General features: G+C 36.9%; 1 protein-coding gene across 1 annotated transcript in view; it reads left to right on the top strand.

The window, feature by feature from the left end:
- FABP12 (fatty acid binding protein 12) overlaps nucleotides 1-656 on the top strand; it is a 5,564-nt gene extending 4,908 nt beyond the window's left edge. The window contains exon 4 of the mRNA XM_008580730.1: nucleotides 606-656. Coding sequence (XP_008578952.1) covers nucleotides 606-656 — 51 coding nt within the window. The remainder of the gene's footprint in view (nucleotides 1-605) is intronic.
- The last annotated feature ends 1,470 nt before the right edge of the window (nucleotides 657-2,126 follow it).

Here is a 2,126-nt window from a genome sequence, read left to right on the forward strand (position 1 = left end):
AAAATGTAGACAATGTCTTCATGGAAGGTTTTCTGAGAGAATTAAATACCATCATGTATATATCAGTACTCGGAAAACCATAAAATACTATATTGACGTAAGTTAGTAGTATTTGAAAAATGTAGAATATGTAAAATAGCAAAAATGCTTCAATGTATGCATTTAAAATATTTTAATAAAATACCATCATGTATATATCAGTACTCGGAAAACCATAAAATACTATATTGACGTAAGTTAGCAGTATTTGAAAAATGTAGAGTATGTAAAATAGCAAAAATGCTTCAATGTATGCATTTAAAATATTTTAATAAATACTTCAAATTCCAAACTGTATGCTTTGCTTTTTCATATATATATATACACACAAAAATATATGTATATATTATATATACCATATATACCATATATAACAAATCATATCTCTCTATATATTTGCCATATATATGGCAAAATCAGCTAACAGATGCTATCTGTGGCCTATGTAGATCTCTTTTCAAGATTTTCTAGAAATGTATGGATGGATGTAGTATGTAGTTTGCATTTTTCTAAATGTCAGTTTCATCAGCAATACTGAAATATCTCATTCTTCTTTTGTCTTCTAGGAAAGTTCCGTGAACAATGTTGTTTGCACACGGATATATGAGAGAGTATAAACAAACTCAGTCTCAAGGTCGTAAGCATTCCCAAACTGCTGAGGCTGTTTAAATAAAACTCCAAAGTAAAATATTGTGACTGCTAATGTCAGAGAGTGTTTCTGTGCACAAGTATCAACCATTTTGGTTGCACTGTTAGATATGTCTACGTCATATAGTACCTTGGCATTTGCAGTTATCAGAAACAAGGATGATACATCCCATTCAATGCAAGGCTGGGATAATATATTCAGCGAGACACTTCATGTTGACTTTTTTCTTATTAGGCATATTATGTCCGTCCTTTAAATTCAACATGATCTTCACTATATTGTGAAAATAATATTAATTGTTTTAATAAACTAGTCCATAATGTTTCTCAAAGATTCTATCTCAGTTATACTTATAAAAGGATAAGAAACATGTTTAAAACTAAGGTAATAACTGATACTGATAGCAAACTATTATTGCAGAGAATACCACAACCACTACCACCCTCACTGAAAGCCACTGCAAAGAAAACATTCTGCGTTATTTGTACTAAACCTCATACCATGTTAGGCTTGGGAGGTATTTTAGAAACCATGTGAACTGGCTGCCTCATTTTGCAGATGAGAAAACAGGTCCAGATTGGTTAACTGTACACTTCAGTAACACCCAGGTGGTTTTAGGTAGAACTGGAACCAGAATTCATTTTTCCCAATTATTAATATCACAACTGTAATAAAGCAAATTTAGGTTGGAACAGTTAGGTAGAAACAGGATCATGGTGTACAATTGTGAATCAAGGATAACACTACATCAAACTAATGAATAAACAAGCTTCCCTTTGACTTAAAATGTGTAACAGGATGCTACAGCTTAGTCCAGACAAGGAAACAGAGTGTGACCAATTGAACTGTGGCCTGTAACTGCTTACAATTATTTGCCTGAATTGATATATGGGGTCTTGGTATTCTGAAAGAAGTGAGAGAAGTGCTTGCTTATTTTTGGTGTACTGAAATGGTGAAGACAATGGAAGGCATAGAAAGACACCTGTCCCCAGAACTGTTAAGACTGGACAGAGGGGCTGAAGGAGAGGCAGAGGCTGAAGGAGCTGTTTTCCTGAGGTCCTGTACATGGCTGTGGATGTGGGCCGTTCTGCTGCAGGGTCCAGGTAACAGCTTCCTGCACAGAGACACAAGAGAAGTGGTCTTCTCTTTGGAGCCCAGCACTGCTCTGACACATCCAGGGTGGCTATGGAAGCTTTGGGAAAGAATACACTTGGCTTGGCATGAGGGTGTCTTTCCTGCTATGGTAGTGGACATAATCTTGTGGGCTGTAGGAGCCAGTGAAGGAAGTCTTGTGATGAAGAAATAGTTACCAGATACCAGGATAACTATCAGACTGTGCTGAGGCTATGGGACAGGAGGGACATCCCCGAGGACTCCCAGAAACACCTGATGGGCAGGGTCTGGGAGCAGGGTGGACTTTGCAAGGGCTGGAATTCTG

The sequence above is a fragment of the Galeopterus variegatus genome, unplaced genomic scaffold (assembly GCF_000696425.1).
Source record: "Galeopterus variegatus unplaced genomic scaffold, G_variegatus-3.0.2 Scaffold2148, whole genome shotgun sequence".
Lineage (NCBI taxonomy): Eukaryota > Metazoa > Chordata > Mammalia > Dermoptera > Cynocephalidae > Galeopterus > Galeopterus variegatus.